Source organism: Sinocyclocheilus anshuiensis, unplaced genomic scaffold (assembly GCF_001515605.1).
Source record: "Sinocyclocheilus anshuiensis isolate Anshui unplaced genomic scaffold, SAMN03320099.WGS_v1.1 scaffold208, whole genome shotgun sequence".
Classification (NCBI taxonomy): Eukaryota; Metazoa; Chordata; class Actinopteri; order Cypriniformes; family Cyprinidae; genus Sinocyclocheilus; species Sinocyclocheilus anshuiensis.
The window spans coordinates 1,147,783-1,167,242 of NW_015557186.1; the positions used below are offsets into that span (position 1 = coordinate 1,147,783).

Consider the following 19,460-nt stretch of genomic DNA (forward strand, 5'->3'; position numbering starts at 1 on the left):
TATATAAATCAAGCGTAGCGTTAGTTCTGGCAGGTCACGTTAGTCAAGCTCGCATCAGCTGACTCTTAGCTAATCCCCATCTACCTATAGGAATACGACACCTATCTAAGCATTCATATATAAGGTCCTTCAGTATTATCAGCAGTTTTCGCATTGCTCAATAGCTAATTCCCCTCTCCCACCCCCAGCTCCTCCTCTGTTGTCAGGATTCAGCCTTCTAATTCTCCTTTGAATCAGACTAATTTCTAAAATGTGTACATAAAATTATTGAACTTTAACGATATCTGCAATACATTTATGTTGGTTCTGTTCGGTTTACCCTGGGGGTTTATTGCTGCTCTCCCTGCTCTCATCCATGCTAGGCTGCATGGAATGCGCAGGGAGTTCTTGCCCAGAACAGAACCATACCGCCAATCCAAACTGTATGCTAATTGTCAATCATCTTTGACGATAGTGGTCCTGACAGAACTTAAACTATGCTCCCCTGCTCAAAAGAGTAGAAAAGGACTTAGATAGATGGAAGTCTCTTCCTATTTCATTAATTGGCCGGGTAAATTCCATCAAAATGAGTGTGTTGCCAACAATTTTTATATTTGTTTCAGGCACTCCCTCCTGTGTTAACAAAGTCTTTTTTTAAAGATCTTCATAGAAGTATTTCTAGGTTCGTATGGAAAGGGAAAGTTCCGCAGGTAAAATTAAGTTCACTGTGTATGCCTTTTCAGAATGGTGGACTCAAATTGCCCGATTTTTATTTATGTTATTGTGCAGCTCAGCTGCGCATAGTCTGGATTTGGCAATCAAAATATGTTTTTTTGCCTGCATAGCGGCAATTAGAAGAGGTCCAGGTGCAGGGTATAACTCCTGCTGCAATACCTTTTGTTTCTATAAACTGTTTAAAGAAACTGACCACTAACCCACTAATCGTTGGCACCTCTAAAATTGTTACGGACCTCAGGAAAAAGATGAACTGCAAGCAGACTCTCTTCAGATCCACTGCTTTTTATTACAATCTTTTTCTACCCCCTGCTCTTAAAGATGGCATAGCCAAACAGTGGTACGATCGAGGCATTCAAACCTTTGACAAACTTTATGAGGAGGACACACTCATGTCTTTCGAGCAGCTACAACAGAAGTGTATCCTTCCCTCTAAATTTTTCTTTAAATACTTACAAGTTAGACACTACATTCAGACCCAGCAAGGTGGCCGTTTATCTAAGCTCCCTCTTTCACCTCTTGAGGCTATCTTGTCTGAGAAAAAAGGTCATAAGTGTCTCATTTCATTTATCTACGGCAAGTTGTTGCAGCTGATGGCTGGTAATATCGGTGACGTCAAATCTAAGTGGGAAAAAGACTCATTCACTGATGATGAATGGGAAACAATATGAGAGGATGCTCAGACTTTCTCTATCAATAGCCGTCATAAACTCATCCAAATTAATGTGATACATAGAGTTTACTATACCCCAATTAGACTGCACTCCTTTAAAAGCTCATACTCAGAGCTTTGTCCTAGATGTAAAGCGGATAGAGGGGCTCTCCTACATATGCTGTGGTCTTGCCCTGATTTGGAAGTATATTGGAAAGAGGTCTTAGAGATCATTGCCATAGTTGCTGGCACTAATGTGCCTAGAGAGCCTAGACTTGCTCTTTTAGGGGACACCACACTACTCGATCAACAAAGGGTTAATTTGAGATTCGTTAGGCTAGCCCAACTAGCGGCCATAAAATGTATAACTTTGAGATGGAAGGATTCTAAACCACCTTCTACCTCCATGTGGATTAAAGAAGTATCATCTTATATACCTTTGGAAAAAATTGCATTTCGTTTGAAAAGACATCAAGATTTGTTTGTCAAATACTGGGGTAGTTTCCTTTCTTATTTGGGCATAACAGAACAGAATGACTAGATATCATCTAATTTTCTCTGTTTTCCCGTTTAATTTTATTTACGGTTTATTTGTGGCACTATGGGTTGGAGGTCTGGGGTATGTTGTAGGGCAGTGTATATGGGAATTATATATTTAGATTCTGTATCTTGTATGTTGTGTTTAACTTGGAAAAACCCAATAAACAATGTTAAAAAAAGTGATAAATGTTTTGAAAATCAGGTTTTGAATATGGCATTCAATTTGTAGGTCAAGTGTCCATTCAGAAACGTGTTTATGTATGATTAGTGGCCACTCATGCAGTTATGTCCATGCAATGATTCATGCAATCATCAGATCTGTGGGTGCAAAAGCAAAGATCGGTCTCAGCGTGCAGCAGATGGGAATGTTATTGACAAATTGCATTGAGGCGGCCGCCAGGTTATGGACGTGAAACAGAAAGCGATAGGTGACCCTCACCGTGGTGAACTGATTGAAAAGCAAAGCCTTGGCCCTATAACGCCAGCAGGAGATGGCGGCCAACACTGAACTGGTAAAGTCAGCTACCTGCTCGACTCCCATCAGATCTTCCTCTTCATTATCTCCTCCTATTCGGTCCTCTGCGCTCTTTGCTTTCTCTTCAAGTCTACAATCCTTGACGTCATCCCACGAGCCTGTGCTGGATTCATGATCTTGTCCGTTCTGAATCATTCCAGGTAACGCAGTCTTGAGTTCTGGGTTTGAGCTCACGGTCGTGACGTTGGTAGAGGGCAGTATGGAAAGACGGTCTTTATCCACTAATAAAGTACCTTCGCTGTCTGCATGCTGGACACCACAGAAAAATGATGGTATGTTTATGAAAAAGCAAATTTCTATAACAAAACTGGAACCTTTTCAAGCATTTTAAATAGAACTTTTAGATGAATTTTCTAGGTTTTTCAAGAGTTGTGTTGGCTCTATGCTATATTTTTGTTTATGATTGTTGCGGAGTTGCTTTGCATTGTTGAGCCTTTGTCTAAAGACAATAAAGATTTTGCATGCACAAGTCGGAATAGCATTTATGAAAAGAAAATAATTAAAATAATTTTTCTTATGAATGTGATTCAGTGTACTGTAAATGCATTTGACTAATTGTTTTTGTTCCTCTTTTTGGATAAAAGCATCTGCTAAATGCATAAATGTAAATTGAAGCCGTTTCTTGTACTTTACTTAATGTGAAAAGCTTGCAATGGATAGTAAACGTGGAAATCTTACCTTAAGTGTGCCTGAGTGACGTCCATGGATGATTAAGATGCAAAGACAAAGATAAATTAAATGTTATTAATATAACAATTTAGCAACAGGTTATCTACAGATGCATTTCAAATGAGGAACATTGTTTGATTTTGAAAGCCTAATATTAGGTAATTTGATGATGCAGAGTTCAAAATTATCTTTTTATTTTTTCACAAAATAGGAATGCAGATTATTAAAATTATATAAATGTATCGGCTTGAATGCACTTATCAAGATAACAAAAGCAGTCAAATGTCAAAGTTTTTGGTTTTAATGACAAAAAGTAGTATTAAAAATATATTTAACTTGCAATCTGCAAAAAAAAAAAAATCAGGATTATGTATAATGTGAAAATGGGCTGAGAATTGATCAAATAGTTGTAATCTGGCTCAGATAAACACAGGAATCATCTGTGGTGTTTTTCTGCAGATTAAGGGTTAATACAAGACTTCTTCACTGCAAAACGTTGTCAAAAGCAAAAATGCAACAAAAAGCATCATATTTTGTGAGAAAGTCTGACATGCTACAACAAAACAGCATTATTTTTCAAATCAGCACCCCAAAATTAAGAAACGTGGATTTCATTCAGCAAATATGATGCATTTTTATATTCTGGTTGCACATAACATGGTATTATAAATGTGTGTGTGCTCTGCCAGGTCTATGCAAAGATAATTAAATCAACTGCCAATGAAATGCATGCAATACGGATGCATGGAGCTACTTGAGAGAGCTTGGACACTCCCTGCTGATTTCCAAGACAGGAACAGGAAAAGCCGTGGTTGGAAATGACAACTTAATTTGAAAGGTGATAAAACGGCATGACAGAGTGTGTGAGAGAGAATAGATGGAACTGCTTGGCTTTTCTCTTCATTTTCTCCCAATCAGAATGCATAATGCACTTGTGCTGACTGCGAGCCAAAAACAGGTTTGTGGACTGAAAGGAACTGGCGCATGACAAAGCCTGCGGCTGATGGGCTCCATAATTAACATCATTATGTGTGCGGGGCTGTGGCCTTTGATCTGACACAGGAGGGACGAGTCGAGTCGATGTGTCTTTGATGCTAAAGCGGACCGAGGGAGCGCAGAACATACGGGACACGTGTCGCCCACATGAGCGGAAACAAACAGCACGCACCTGCCGTGAGCTCAAGATGACAGAGCTATGATTAGAAACTTTCTTTGTTTGCCAAGCACATCTCTGATCTTTTGTTCAGAACAGCGCTTCTTTAATCAGTCAGTCAATCAAAACTACATAAAGAGAATAAAGACAAAATCCTTTTTTGAATGCATTTTGTTTTGCATTTATTTTACAAAATGCACACACACACATACATACATACATATACATATATATGCATGCATATTGCAAAATAAATGCAAAACTATATATATATATATATATATACTTATACTATAATTTTATGTTATTTATTTATTTATTTACTATTTATTTTAAATTGATTTTTGTGTTTTAATGTGTTAAACAATGAAAATATTATTACAAATGAATATTAAAAAATTCTTAAATTATTTAAAAAATGCAAATATTTGCTAATATTGCAAGAAAGTCAGAAAACTCATTTAATTTAATTATATATATTTTTTTCCCCCTTTACTATGTGGCAGGAAGTGTTTGATTACGGTGTTAAATTTAATAAAAATATTATTTAAAAAAATTCATATATTTGCCAATACAGAAAGATCATAAAATTCATTCTCATGATAAAACCTATAAGAACTATGTGTGCATCCATTTTGCTTTAATGGCAGCAGCATGAACACATCCTGATGATCATGATGTTCTCCAGCATGATTTGAGCATCTTGAATTTCAATGAAAGCAAGAAAATCTGACTGTCTGAACAGAATCACATGATCCATGACACTCATCTACTTACATTTGAGAAGTTGTAAAGAAATAGCGCACTATATGACATATTTCAGCTTAATTTTGTGTTTTACATTTTTCAAAAACGTTAAAACTTTCTGCATATTTCCAGGTTTAAATGTGACTCAGTCTCAGGCTTTTATGTCTCACTGAATGACCCAGTAAGCTACAAAATAGAGCCGTTACCTTTAGTGCTTCTAACAGTTCGTTTCGCCGGTTCTGTCCAAAAAAACAAAAACAAAGACAAGATCAGAACCTAAACAATTATACAGTGGAAATTAAGCTTGAGCTTTCATTTATGAGTGAAGAACCAGATTCACACACCCGAGCGTCTCCGTTCCTTTAACACAGCAGAGAAATCTTCCGTCTGACGGGACGATGCTTTCTTCAGCCTGTCTGGGCTGTAGCGGTACTTTACTGGACCTGAACAGAGAAGAAACAAAATAGCAGAGGTTTTGAAACAGTTTTTCAAGAGTTTTAGTGTTTCAAATGTCATTTTGCTACAAAAACGAGTCATTCACTGAAGCACCTTGTTTGAGAATCAACTTACATGTCGAGTCCATGTCCAGAATGGCATCTTTGGCCTGAAAGTAATTATCAGAGAAAATGTTTATTACAGTATCGCTGATTCAGATAAACATTCATGGATCCGTTTCAAAACGGACCGGTTACTGTACGTACTTTCTGTGGTACAAAATGAAAACACTTGAAATGAAAATAATTTTAAAATAAATACAACAAAAATTAAACACTAAAAATGAATAAAATACAAATGTAAAATGAAAATACATAATTTTAATAAAAATAAACAACTAAAATTGAATAAAAAATAAAACCAATCAAAATTAAACACTTACTAAAAATGAATTAAATAAAATAAAAATGAAATGAATATAAATGTCAAATGAAAATAAATAATTTTAAAATAAATACAACAAAAATTAAACCCTAAAAATGATTAAAATAATAAAAATGTAAAAAAAAAAAAAAAAAAAAAAAAAATCAAAATAAAACTTAAAAAAATAAACAACTAAAATTGAATAAAAAATAAAACCAATCAAAATTAAACACTTACTAAAAATGAATTAAATAAAATAAAAATGAAATGAATATAAATGTCAAATGAAAATAAATAATTTTAAAATAAATACAACAAAAATTAAACCCTAAAAATGATTAAAATAATAAAAATGTAAAAAAAAAAAAAAAAAAAAAAAAAATCTAAATTAAACTCTAAGAATGAATAAAATAATAAAAAAAATTATTTTCAAACAATTTTTATTTTACAATTAAAATAAAACACTGAATAAAACAATAAAAAATGTAAAATGACAAATTTTAAAATAAAACAAATCAAAATAAAACTTACTTAAAATGAATAAAAAAACGAAAATAAAACCCTAAAAATGAATAAAATACAAATGTAAAATGAAAATAAATAATTTTAATCAAAATAAACTTAACTAAAATTGAATAAAACAGTAATGTAAAATGGAAATAATTTTAAAATAAAACCAATCAAAATTAAACCCTTACTAAAAATGAATAAAATATAATAAATAAAAATGAATAATGAATAAAAATGTCAAATGAAAATAATTTTAAAATAAATACAACAAAAATTAAACACTAAAAATGAATGTAATAAAAATGTAAAAAGAAAAAATTTTAAAACAAAAATTAAATTAAACACTTACTAAGAATGAATAAAATAATACAAATGTTTTTATTTTCAAACTATTTACTTTTATTTTACAATCAAAATAAAAACGAACTATGAATAAAATAATAAAAATGTAAAAGGACAAAAATTATTTTAAAATAAAACAAATCAAAATAAAACTTACTTAAAATGAATAAAACAACAAAAATAAAACCCTAAAAATGAATAAAATACAAATGTAAAATGAAAATAAAGAATTGTAATCAAATTAAACTGAACTAAATTCGAATAAAACAATGTAAAATGAATATAATTTTAAAACAAAACCAATCAAAATTAAACACTTACTAAAAATGAAGAAAATAAAAAAAAAATTATTTCAAAACTATTTATTTTTATTTTACAGTCAAAAGAAATCACAAAAAATGAATAAAATACAAATGTCAAATAATTTCAAAATAAAAACAAATCAAAAGACAACATCAGAGAAATGTGAATGTGTTATTAAATCATTGAAATATGAACTTAATTAAATCTCGGGAACTTTAAGTAAATATCTGAGTTAAAGCAAGTCTGGGTTCGACTGACAAAAACCTTTAGGAATCCCTGGTCTTAATAACAGATCACGTTTATTACAGCATCGCTGATTCAGACAGACATTGGTGGATCGGTTACTGTACGCACTTTCTGCGGGATAACGGCATGATGGTTCTCCAGAATGAGTCTCTTTATGTGATGAGCCCACAGTTTCTTCTCTTCCACCGTTCTGGCCTGAGAAACACAATGACCTATGATTAAAGCAAACACAATAAACAGCTTGAACGGGTCATTTGTGGGCCATGATCTCAAACGCACCTGAACCGTGTGCGGCTGCTTGGGGTGCTTGTAATGCGTCACGCTGAAGCGCAGCGAATCTTTGGCACTTTCTATCAGCATCAGTGTGGAACACTGAACACAAGCAAAACAGCACAAACAACATGTTTTCTCTGAATGAAAATCACTTATTAGATGGTAGAATGACTCTGTACAAAACTCAATCTGACTTTGGTTTTATGAAAAACAATATAGAACCAATAATAGTGGCTTTTGTCCAGATCAGGGGTTTTGTTAGGGTTGGAAGAGATAAAACAAAATAAAAGACAAAGAACATCAAATGTATTTGTTTACATGACATGTGAGTGAATGACTAACTAGAGCTGCAAGATTTTGGATAAACTGAGAATAACCATTTTCTTTTTCTTTTCAGTTTTTTTTTTCCGTTTTGTTTAAAATAGAGATCATGATGCGCTCACGTTTCTGAAAAAAAAAAACAAAAGAGACAACTAAACAAAATGACGTAATTTACTAGAGGTTCTGACAAAATGCTAATTGCTGTAGTCTATTTAAAAAATATTCAATATTCAATGAATTATAAAAAAAAAAAGGTTTGCATGAATGATTCAATGACTCGCTTATTAAGACTTAATTGTTTAATTCCTGTGTGAATCAGAATTCCCTTTCATGGGAACTTCGAACTACGTCCTCTAGGTTTCCCCATAGCGACCCCTAGAGGACGCAGTGTCTCGTTCCCTACTCAGGGAACCATGGTTACATAAGTAACCTGAGACGTTCCCTTCCATGGGAACTTCGAACTGCGTCCTCTAGGGGTCGCTATGGGGAAACCTAGAGGACGTAGTTCGAAGTTCCCATGAAAGGGAACGTCTCAGGTTACTTATGTAACCATGGTTCCCTGAGTAGGGAACGAGACACTGCGTCCTCTAGGGGTCGCTATGGGGAAACCTAGAGGACGCAGTCTCTCGTTCCCTACTCAGGGAACCATGGTTACATAAGTAACCTGAGACGTTCTTTTAACAGTCACTTGTCGCCACCTACTGGTTATATATTGTAATTGACGCAATCTGCGAAGTCGCTTTTAAAAGGTGATTTACTCAATTATGATAATTTAACGATTAAGTTGTGTTTATATTCACTTCCCTCATTATTTGACCTTTTGTAACAGAAATAATGATACTGTGTGTTTGAAGTTTGTGAACTCGTTTCATACCTACTGCTCTCTCCGGGTTCGTTTTCCGAAACATAAAACGAGGGCTTCAAAGCTATGTTTAGTGGAATGAACACGTAAGATAAGCGGTAGTCTACACAGCCAGAAGCGTGAGTGCTTTTCATCACAGACAGAGGAATTTCTAATACTTAGTGAACAAATTAGAAGTTATTAAACATATTTTGTTTGGTAAGTGAATTTTTTTTAAATTAAAATACATTATACAAAATAAAACCCCTAATAAAATTAACAAAACAAAAATGTTAAAAACATTTTTTTAAATAAAACCAAACAAAATAAAACAATTTTATTGAAGTAATTTAAAAAAACGTAAAATGGAAATAAATAAATGTAATTAATAAAAACAGTCAAAATAAATCACTTCCTAAATATGAATAAAACAATAAAAATGTAACAAAATAAACATTAATAAATTTAAAATAAAACCAATCAAAATACAACAATTACTAAAAAATAAATAGAATGGAACTAAATAATTTTAAAATAAAAAAATAAAAAAACACTTAATAAAATAATTAACTATTTCATTTGTTTACCTGCATGTCATGTGACCATTAACAGAGGTCAGAAAACCGTGAACGTGTTATTACATCATTGAAATATTAACTCAGGAGGACTCTTAAGTAAATATTTTATGTCAAAGTGTTTAGGCAGATGAAAACGTTTAAGAATCCTTGGTCTAATTAACATGATGTCTAAGCATGAATAACATCATATACCGAGATGTGAGTCTTGTAGACGTAATGTTCCACTCGTTTCTTGGTGATGAGCAGCATGTTATCGAACAGGAAGAGGGTTCTCTCGTTTTTGGCACGGTGGACGTGAAACGTTCCTTCCAGAACTAGCTCGCCGTATGTGGTCAGATCCGGACCCTTCCAGTTTATGAGCAGAGACTGGATCTCCTGCACGCACAATAGAATAGAGTAGAGCAGAACAGGACAGGATAGAATAGGATCGAATAGAACAGAACAGAATGGAATTGGATAGAATAGAATACAATATGATAGAACAGAACAGGATAGGACAGGATAGGAGAGGATAGAATAGAATAGAGTAGAACAGAACAGAACAGGATAGGATAGAATAGAGTAGAACAGGACAGGATAGAATAGGATCGAATATAACAGAACAGAATGGAATTGGATAGAATAGAATACAATAGGATAGAACAGAACAGGATAGGATAGAACAGAATGGAATTGGATAGAATAGAATACAATATGATAGAACAGAACAGGATAGGAGAGGATAGAATAGAATAGAGTAGAACAGAACAGAACAGGATAGGATAGGATAGAATAGAGTAGAACAGAACAGGACAGGATAGAATAGGATCGAATAGAACAGAACAGAATGGAATTGGATATAATAGAATACAATAGGATAGAACAGAACAGGATAGGATAGAATAGAACAGAATAGGATCGAATAGAATAGAACAGGATTAAATTGGATAGAATAGAATTCAATATGATAGAACATAACAGGATAGGATGGGATAGAATAGAATAGAGCAGAATAGGATAGAATAGGATCGAATAGAATAGAACAGAATGGAATAGGATAGAATACAATACAATACAATAGGACAGAATAGAACAGGATAGGATAGCATAGAGTAGAACAGAACAGAACAGTATAGGATAGAATAGGATCGAATAGAACAGAACAGAATGGAATTGGATAGAATAGAATACAATAGGATAGAACAGAACAGGATAGGACAGAATAGAACAGAACAGAATAGGATCGAATAGAATAGAACAGAACAGGATATGATAGAATAGAATAGAAAAATATAGGATATAATAGGATAGAACAGAATAGAATATAATGGGATATGATAGGATAGAATAGAAAAGGATTTTATAAGATGGAATAAAATAAAACAGGATAGGATAGAACAGAACAGAATAGAACAGAACAGAAAAGGATATGATAAAATAGGATAGAATAGAAAAGAATAGCTTAGGATAGAATAGAATAGCATAAGATAGAATATAATAGTATAAAATATGATAGAATGGAACAGAATAGGACAGAATAGCATAGGATAGAATAGAATAGTATAGTATTAAATATGATAGAATGGAACAGAATAGAATAGAATAGCATAAGACAGAATAGAATAGAACAGAATGGTGTCAGTTCTTGAATCATTAATCGGTGATCTTTAAGCATGCATATGGCTCTATAACAACAGCGTGTGCTGACCCAGATCCATTAATGAACAGATCCTTCATCTCATGAGTCAGGACTTCAGTTTAGAATTAATCAAAGAGTATGATATGATGTGTTTGCCTGACGCTCATTAACATTGTAAACCGAATACAGTCATATTACATCCAATAATGAGATACGATATGATAAAACAGCACTATGAGAGGAGTAATGGAGGTCAGGGAACAACATTACTCCTCTGGTACTGGATTAATACTCTCACTAATCACGTCCTGAATAAAACCCTTTGACAAGAGCAGAAATAAAAACACTTGTTCATTTCATATCACTGTTATTTTAGTGTCATTAAGATCATATTATAGATTTTATTCATATTTAGTATTAGTTTTCATTTTTTCCCCCATTTAATTTAATAACAGACATTAAAATGTGAATGAATGAATGAATGAATGAATGAATATGATAGACCTATAATGTGTATGTGAATTATTAAAATGGTAAACAAGCAATTCTACTTTCAGTTGAAGTTATTTTCAGCTCTTGCAAAAGTCAGTAAGTTATATCAGCTAGGCCACACATTCTGTACTGTACCTTTTTGAATTGTGTTTTTAACCTTTTAAAAACAAATGATTTGTTGTATTTGTATTATTGAAGTTGTATTATTCAAAGTTTTAGTAATTTAGTTAGTTTTTTTTCCCCTTTTCTGTTTTATTTCAGTTTTAATTTAGGTTATTTTGATATATCAAGTTAAACTAAATGAAAATGAGAAATATTGCCTTGGCAATTAGAAGAAAAAAAAAGTTAATTTTTAAATTTTATTTTATTTGATGTTTATTTTTGTATCAGTATTATTTTAGTATCATTGAGATATTATTATGGTTTTTATTAATATTTTGAATTAGTTTTAGTTTTTAAGTTTTCCATTTTAATTTTAGTAATTCGCTTTTTGTTTGTCTATATAGTTTTTGTTCATTTTAATTTCAGTTTTAGTTATTTTAGTAAATCAAGTTAAACTAAATGAAAATGAGGAATGTTGCCTTGGCTACAAGATAGTTTTTTTTAATATATATTTTATTTAAATTGATGTTTATTTCATATCAGTGTTATTTTAGTATCACTGAGATATTATTATAGTGTTTATTAATATTTTGAATTAGTTTTTATATTTTGTGTTTTCATTTTAATTTTAGTTAAAGTTTTTGTAATTTTTTTATGTATATATAATATATATACATTTATAAAAAAAAAATATTTCAGTTTTAGTTATTTTAGCTCATTGAGTAAACCTAAATGAAAGTGAAAAATGTTGCTTTAGCAACTATTTAATTTTAAATATATATATAATTTAGTTTATTTCAGTTTATTTTACTTCTTGCAATGAAAAGGGTTGCTTTATGGTTTTATTGTTAGGTAACTATAATCACCCTGCTTTAGTTTTGATGCATTGCATGAGTTCTGATAACTAGTCCTACAGTGTTTTGATGGTAACACAGACCTGAAGTCTCACGGCGTGCTCGTGTTTTCTCTTCATGTCGTTGATGTACCAGGCGACTCCGGTCATGCTGTCTATGGCCTCGATCACCACATCGTACCCGTCCTCCTCAGGGTCGAAGTGTTTGGCAATTTCCTTCAGAAGAGCAAAAACACAATCAGACTCTGTCTGCCAACACGAGAGTAACACACGGAACTATGTATAAAAAACTCCATCTGAAGATGACATGACGAATAACCAAGATTTCTGAACTAAAGTGACATGAACATTTCGCACAATTCATCCGTGGACGTTACTATATAGCAGGGTTTCCCAAACTGGGGTTTGTGAGTCGATGAAAAGCGAATAATTGATTGTGTGATAAAAATGCAAAATTAAAATACACAAATAATTTTAAAATGAAAAATTGTATGCGTTTAGCTGCATGTCATGTGATCATTAACCTACATCAGAGAAACATGAACATGTGAATGTGTTGTTAAATTATTGAAATACTGAAAAAAAAAACTCCAGCAGCGTTAGTGTCACTGAGATACTTTAATATTTTGAATATATTTTTATTTTTATATTTTTCATTTTCAATTCAAATGTAATTATAGTTCCAGTAATTCTGTTGTGTGTTTGTAATTTCTATTAGTTGTTTTTTTTATATTTTTGTCGAGTTTGTTCATTTTCATTAGTTTGGTTTTTAGTTAAATAAATAAATAAATATATATATATATATATTTATTTATTTATATTTCAGCTAATGTTTATTTTAAGTAACAAAATGTTTTTTTGTTTGTTATTTTTAATTAATTAATTCATTTTTGGATTTAGTTAATGTTTTAGTTAACTACGTAAGCAAGGAAATGATATTAACTAATAATCATGAACAAAAAACAAAGACCCACCCAACATCATTTCCTGCTGAATGTTCACATTACACAAGTCATTATAATGTAATATAAAAGACAATTTATGCTCTCTCTTTGGACAGCATCAACATATTATCATTCATACATTTATAAGCGTTACTGAGCTGTTCAAATACTTTCTGGCATGGTGTTTTTTGCTCTGGAAATGTCCTGAAGGGAAACCCGTGGTAGTTTGTCAGATGTTCAGTGGTCGCACCTGAAGCAGCAGGTGATATTTGAGGATCCTCTGAACTGGTTTGAGCAGGTAAGAACCCAACGGAAGAGAGCGCTTGAGCGACGCCTGCCGATCCCTGAAGAACTTGGCCAGAGTTTTATTCCTCAGACAGTCTGTCAACACTGCCACCGAACTACACACACACACACACACACACACACACAGACAGGTTAGTCTGTGAAGAGACTCAAATAAGAGAAATAATCACACTAATGTATTATAATTTATTGCTTTATGCATCAAAAATCATGCTAAAAATTTGCCTCTGATGTTTTTTTTTGTTAGTATTTCTAAGATTCTATTATAGTTTTCACTAATATTTTAAATGAGTTTTTAATTTGTATACTTTGTCTTCATTTTAATTTGTTATAGTTTTAGTAATTTTGTTGTGTGTTTTTAATTGTATTTAGTTTAGTTTATTTTTATGTAATATCTATATAGTTTTTATTATTTTTTTTACATTTCGGTTTTAGTTTTAGTTATTTTAGTACATCAAGTTAAACTAAATGAAAATTAAAAATGTTGTCTTGGCAAGTAGCTGAAAAATTTTTTTTTTTTTTTTAAATTTTATTTCAGTTTATTTTGTTTCATTTTTATGAATTTTTATGTTTTTAGTTTTAGTTAACTATAATAACCCTGCTATGATATATGAATTACTGAATCTTTAAACTGTTTTTTTATTCAAAATAATAATAATAATAATTTTAGAGGCACTTGGTGCATCTAAATATCAGTCATGTTGAATCTGTAATAAATAAATAAATATACAATGACATAAAAATGACAATCATATACAGGCTTATTATAGTGAAGTAAAACTAAAACCATAAAAGAAAAAGAAAAAATAAACTTATTTCAGCTAGTCATCAAGGCAACATTTCTCATTTTCATTTAGTTTAACTTGATGCAGTAAAATAAACTAAAACTGAAACAAAAATAAACAAAAAATATCTAGATATTAAAAAAAAACTAAAACTAATAAAATGACAAAAAACACTTAAAATAATTAAAATAAAAACATAATACAAAAAAATAAAAATAAATAAAAACAAAAATTACTTGACAAAAAAAAATAAAATATTCCAGTTAGTTACCAAGGCAATATTTCTCATTTTCATTTACTTTAACTTGATGTACTAAAATAACAAACTAAAACCGAAATAAAAATGAACAAAACATTTATAGACATATTAAAAAAAGCAAAACCTAATAAAAATGACAAAAACACACAAGACTAGAAAACATGAAAAAAAATAAAATAATAAAAACTAAATTGAAATATTAATAAAATCCATAATAGTATAGAAAATAACACTGGTCATATAAAATTGTGGATACGTGTCACAGGTCATGACCCCTGGTGGTTTACACCACCGAAAGGTTAAACACAACAAACACACGAGACATAATATCTAAACATTTGTTCCTAAAGCAGACTGATGTTGATGTTGTCTGATGCTGTTCATGAAGGACGTTACTGACTCCGAGGAATAATCTGTCACATGCATCAGCGCTCGCTCGCACCTGCGGCGCAAACACACTGCATTTAACACAGCGCTTTACTTACTTAGGGTAGTTTGTACAGTACTGCGTGTAGATCTCGAAATACTCGCTCTGCAAACGAAAGGAGAGAAAATGAATCAGTTTTATAAAAGAACATTCTGAACGGGATATTTCGTTTAAGTTTGTATTTAGTGTACCTTGTCCACAAAGCAGCGTGCAATGGCCACAGGATCACTGGCACACATGTCTAAAGACTGTAATAACTCACTACAGAGAGAACAAACCACGGTAAAACTTTAGCATTTTGATTATGGTGACAAACTAATAAAGATGCAAAAATAAAAACAATAAAAAAAAACAAGATGACAGTGATAAATGAAGGTTTCAGAATGCATTTAACCCTGTAATGCCTGACATATTAAATAATAGTCAGATTTTTTTTTTTTAATTGAACCGTTTATTGAACATTTAGATAAAATCTAAAAGAAAGTGTGCATTTGTGTTTTTGTTGAGCATCATGTTTGATCCATCACGCTTTTCTGGCTCATACGGTCTGATACAGTGAGAATATGGAGGAAAAAACAGCACAGTTTTATTCAGAGACTCAAACGGAGCAAAAATATACAATTTGATGCAGATGCTGATATTTATATGATCAAAAAGTGATGAAAATCTGATGCTTCTGATGTAAATCAATGAGATCTTTATAACAGTAGAGCAGACACTGATATAAAATGATGCAAATATCAGTCATCACTCTATATCTCCAATAATCTGTCTCAGTAAAATGAGATTGAAATGATTCAAACATATAATGCAATGCAATCCAGTGCTGATTGAGAGCTGAAGAAATAACCGTGAGATGTTCTGGAGGCTTGTGAAGATCATTCCTCCGCTGAGGAACAGTGAAAGTAAAGCTTCTGGAAACAAACACTGCTCAAAAGATCCTGAGGATCAGATTTGAGACTCTAAAACATGATTGATGGAGAATCAAGTAAAGCTGAGCTGCTTCAGTCCAGTAAGTGTTCATCTGGAGATATTACTGCAATTATTCTGACGCTTACTTGATCAAAATCAGTCAAGATTTGACTCGTGAAGCTCCAGCTCCAGAATTACACTAAAAGAGCTTTGACTAAACTATCGATCAGACAACAGAAGACATGCAGTAGATTGTGTGTGAACCGGGTATAACAGCAAAGTTTGATCATTTAGAGGCCTTTGCATATCAAATGTTATACAGTAGGCTTTATAGGGTTAATAATGCAAACGTGTGCAACATTGTGCAATGAATAAATGTTAAAGCTTAACATGTTGTTTTAAACGCATAATATTCCTTTAATGACATATAAAGGCATGATAAAGCAAGATGCTCAAACATGCATTTGGCTATATGTGATGATAACCAACACACGTGAAGCTTCACAATGACCTTCTGTCAGACATCAGACACAGAAAGACGAAGTCTGGAAACGAACAGAGCAAACGCAAATCTCACACTGTGGACTCAAAGCAACACACTTGCCCTGATAAACGGCTCGCTTCGGTTCACTGTATTCATCTTTGATGCATGTAAAAGTCATTTACAGAACAGAAGGCAGTTAGTTAAATGAGGTGCATTAAAGTTGATTTGTTTTAATAATAAAATAAGTTTTATACAGATGAGGACGAACAAAAAGTGAAGACTGATGGTTTAAACTACTGATTTAAATTATTAAAACTGGTTTAAGTGACTTAAATACAAACTGAACATAAACTTTTAAAGAACTTTGACTAAATACTGATTATATTAGCATTGCATCAGTGTCTCAGCAATGGATGCTCTGCAGTGAATGGGTGCCGTCAGAATGAGAGTCCAAACAGCTGATAAAAACATCACAATAATCCACAGCACTCCAGTCCATCAGTTAACATCTGGAGAAGTGTTTGTAGGAATAAAATACATTAGTAAGACGTTTTTTAACTTTAAACCATCACTTCTGGTCAAAATAATCCATAATAATGCTTCCTTCGGTGAAAAAGTGCATCTCCTGTTGTCTCTCACATCAGAATCCAGCCACATATTTGTTTAGAGCGGTTTAAACGCTGCTTGATCTGTGCAGATTTCTCTCCTGATTCAGACCACTTTTTCACTGGAGGAAGCGTTATTATGGACTCGTATTTTAGTTAAAAACGTCTTGATGGATTTGTTTCAGCTTTTGTCTTCTCCAGATGTTAACTGATGGACTGGAGTGCTGTGGATTACTTGTGGATTATTGTGATGTTTTTATCAGCTGTTTGGACTCTCATTCTGACGGCACCCATTCACTTGCAGTGAGACAGTGACGCAATGCTACATTTCTCCAAATCTGATGAAGAAACAAACTCATCTACGTCTTGGATGACCTGAGGGTGAGTGCATTTACATCACATTTTCAGCTGAACTGTTCCTTTAAAGTCCTACAGCACTAGTCGAGCTCATGCGCTGTTAAAGAGCAACTGTTCAAACACAGGCGTGAAGAGCATTAGGTGAGCATTTGTACCAAAACTCTTGACCAAAAACAAACCACCATGTGTATTTACGTCCCACATCTAAAGCCACACAACATCTGACACTTGACAGCTGCTGCTTCCTCATTTGCCTGAATAAATACAATTTCTAAACAGTAGAGGAGTCCTGAATAATTCCAATGATGGTGTCTGAATATACTTTCGCATGTATGGTTGAGTTATGAGCTCTCTAAATGACACTACATCACGTTTTCATCCCAGTGCAACCTCATTTTTAGCACCCAATACTGACTTGACACTGCTGTACTTGTGTATATAAATATATGTATGCATTGCATAAAAGCATGTAAAATGCATATTAAGTCATCATGCTCGAATCTTACCTGTTGAACTCATAAATGTGTTCAATATTCCCAAAAAGTGAACACACTTGCTCTGGTTTGATGGGAAGGTCCCGGGTGTCAATAATGTGGACAAGATAATCCTGAAAATTGGAAAAGGGAAATAAGTATTATTTCAAACTCAACCAATGATAAACTATTATCCATCTTGATTTGTACTGTAATGCCTTCAACTGCTCAGTAGATGGCGCTAGAGAACTGAAGGAAAACTGCACACTCAATCTATTAATGCTTACAAAATACATTTGAAAACTGGAAAACATTTTGACTTGCAAATGAACTGGAATTATATTAATCACATACATCATAATAATTAAATAAATCATACAAATGACATAAATCCTACTAAAATAAGCAAACTATTTCACCATACACTGTAAAAAAAAGAAGATACTACTTCAGTTTTTCTACTTCAGAATTTCATGTTTAATTGAATGTGTTACTTGCCATTTCGTTATAAATAATTGTGAAATTTACTTGCTATTTCTGAGTATTATACAGCTGAATGAAACTGAGGAACTAAATTCAGCCCGACACTAAAGACAACAAACACTGACACACAGTGCGATGCAATGCACTGATTTGTTTTATGAATTAAAGGCAGCATACTGTAAATGCAGTACTACCAATGTATGAAATTCCACATTGAGATAATACAAGTCAGATTTTTTTTTTGCATTATATTAATGAGAATGCCATGAAAATTGTCAATGCAAACACACACACACACACACACACACACACACACACACGTACGCAAGCTTCATTTTCTTTAAATAAATTATTTCTAATCTGGACTGGACATGTCCTTGAAATCTGTTTGTAAAACTCACATGCATGTAAACTGGTCTCTATCAAAGTAACCTGGTATTACCATCTGATACCATCACTATACCATGGTAATACCACAGTATTAAATTCTGCCTGGCTATAAAGACAATAAACACTGACACACAATAATTACAATGCATTAATTGATTTCATTAATTAAACTCCGTACTAACAATGTATGAAATTCCTCATTACGATAATGAAAATATATATTATTTTGCATTATAGTAATGAGAATGGCATGAAAATTGACAATGCAAAAACCCCCAAAACAAAACCCCGCCAGGCTTCATTTTCTTCATTCTTGAAAGTATTACACATGCATGTAAACCTCACATGCAATGCAATGCATTGATTTATTAAAGTCAGCATAAATGCAGTTCTAACAAAGTATGAAACTACACATTACAATAATGAAAATAATTTTTTTTGCATTATACCGAGCATAAAAATTACATGACACTGCAAAAAGAAAACATCCCAAAAGCTTTTCTTTAAGTAAATTATTTCTAATCTGAACATGTTTTTGAAAGTTTTTCATAACACTCTCACATGACATTTAAATCCTGTTCTGCTCCAAACAGGCCAAATCAAGCTGGAGTTTAGCAGGCCACATCATAGAAAGCATGACACCACACACACACACACACACACACACACACACACACACACACACACA

The 19,460-nt window shown here is 32.5% G+C and overlaps 1 protein-coding gene across 1 annotated transcript in view; it reads right to left on the reverse strand.

Moving 5' to 3' along the window:
• Positions 1-19,460, reverse strand: part of LOC107678711 (pleckstrin homology domain-containing family G member 3) — a 71,176-nt gene that overhangs the window by 8,861 nt on the left and 42,855 nt on the right. The window contains exons 4-16 of the mRNA XM_016474081.1: positions 17,933-18,033; positions 15,260-15,329; positions 15,127-15,173; positions 13,542-13,692; positions 12,432-12,563; positions 9,475-9,657; positions 7,549-7,641; positions 7,378-7,464; positions 5,581-5,614; positions 5,355-5,453; positions 5,217-5,249; positions 3,120-3,130; positions 2,433-2,690 (exon numbers count right to left, since the gene is read on the reverse strand). Coding sequence (XP_016329567.1) covers positions 2,433-2,690; positions 3,120-3,130; positions 5,217-5,249; positions 5,355-5,453; positions 5,581-5,614; positions 7,378-7,464; positions 7,549-7,641; positions 9,475-9,657; positions 12,432-12,563; positions 13,542-13,692; positions 15,127-15,173; positions 15,260-15,329; positions 17,933-18,033 — 1,299 coding nt within the window. The remainder of the gene's footprint in view (positions 1-2,432; positions 2,691-3,119; positions 3,131-5,216; positions 5,250-5,354; positions 5,454-5,580; positions 5,615-7,377; positions 7,465-7,548; positions 7,642-9,474; positions 9,658-12,431; positions 12,564-13,541; positions 13,693-15,126; positions 15,174-15,259; positions 15,330-17,932; positions 18,034-19,460) is intronic.